This window comes from Herpailurus yagouaroundi, unplaced genomic scaffold (assembly GCF_014898765.1).
Source record: "Herpailurus yagouaroundi ecotype Mexico unplaced genomic scaffold, PumYag 187, whole genome shotgun sequence".
NCBI classification, from domain to species: domain Eukaryota; kingdom Metazoa; phylum Chordata; class Mammalia; order Carnivora; family Felidae; genus Herpailurus; species Herpailurus yagouaroundi.
In genome coordinates, this window is record NW_024412418.1 from 4335459 (window position 1) to 4336394 (window position 936).

The 936-nt window shown below is 47.6% G+C and overlaps 1 protein-coding gene across 1 annotated transcript; it reads right to left on the reverse strand.

Annotated features, from left to right (window-relative positions):
• LOC121043790 (olfactory receptor 1013-like) lies at positions 1-936 on the reverse strand. Its single transcript, XM_040495788.1, has one exon. It carries the CDS (start codon positions 934-936, stop codon positions 1-3), a length of 936 nt encoding a protein of 311 aa, XP_040351722.1.

Here is a 936-nt window from a genome sequence, read left to right on the forward strand (position 1 = left end):
TCAGACTTCCAAATGTGTTAACCGAAAGAGTTTTTTCAGTGCCTCTTTCACATCCTTATTCCTCAGACTATAGATCATGGGGTTCAACATAGGGAAGAGCACAGTATAAAATGTGGACACCATTTTGTCCCTCTCAAGGGAATAGCTGGAACTTGGGCGAGAATAGATGTAGAGAATGGAGCCATAGTACAAGATGACAGAGACCAGGTGGGAGGAGCAGGTGGAGAAGGCCTTGCGGCGGCCCTGGGCGGAGCGAATTCTTAAGATGGCGGCGATGATGAACAGGTAGGAGGCGAGGATGAGCATCGTGGGGGTGATGACATTGGAGGCCAGGAGGAAGTAGAGCACAGCCTGGTAGCTCTCTTTAACATTACACGCCAACTTCACCAGAGGTGGGACATCACAGAAAAAGTCGTCAATGACATTGTCACCACAAAAATCCAATGTGAATGTGTTGCTGGTGAGTATTATTGCATTGACAAAACCTCCAGTGTAGGAATATGTAACCAAACAGATGCACAATGTCCTTGACACGGACTGAGCATAAAGCAGAGGGTTGGAAATGGCCGCGTAGCGGTCATAAGCCATGGCAGCCAACAGGTAACACTCACTGTATGCCAACCCAGCAGAGAAGAAGAACTGAGATACACAGCCAGCAAAGGAGATGCTTTTGTCTTCAGAGATACAGGTCATGAGGATCTTTGGGGTGTAGACAGAGGAATACCAGAGATCCAAAAAAGACAGATTCCCAATGAAAAAATACATGGGTGTGTGCAGCCGGGAGTCATTACAGATCAACACTATGAGGGTGGTATTCCCTACCACGGTCAGAGAGTACACACCAAGGAATACCCCAAACAGGACCAGCTGCATCGTTGGGTCTGTGGTGAAACCCACCAGAATGAACTCAGTCACCGTATGATTGCTTCTTTCCAT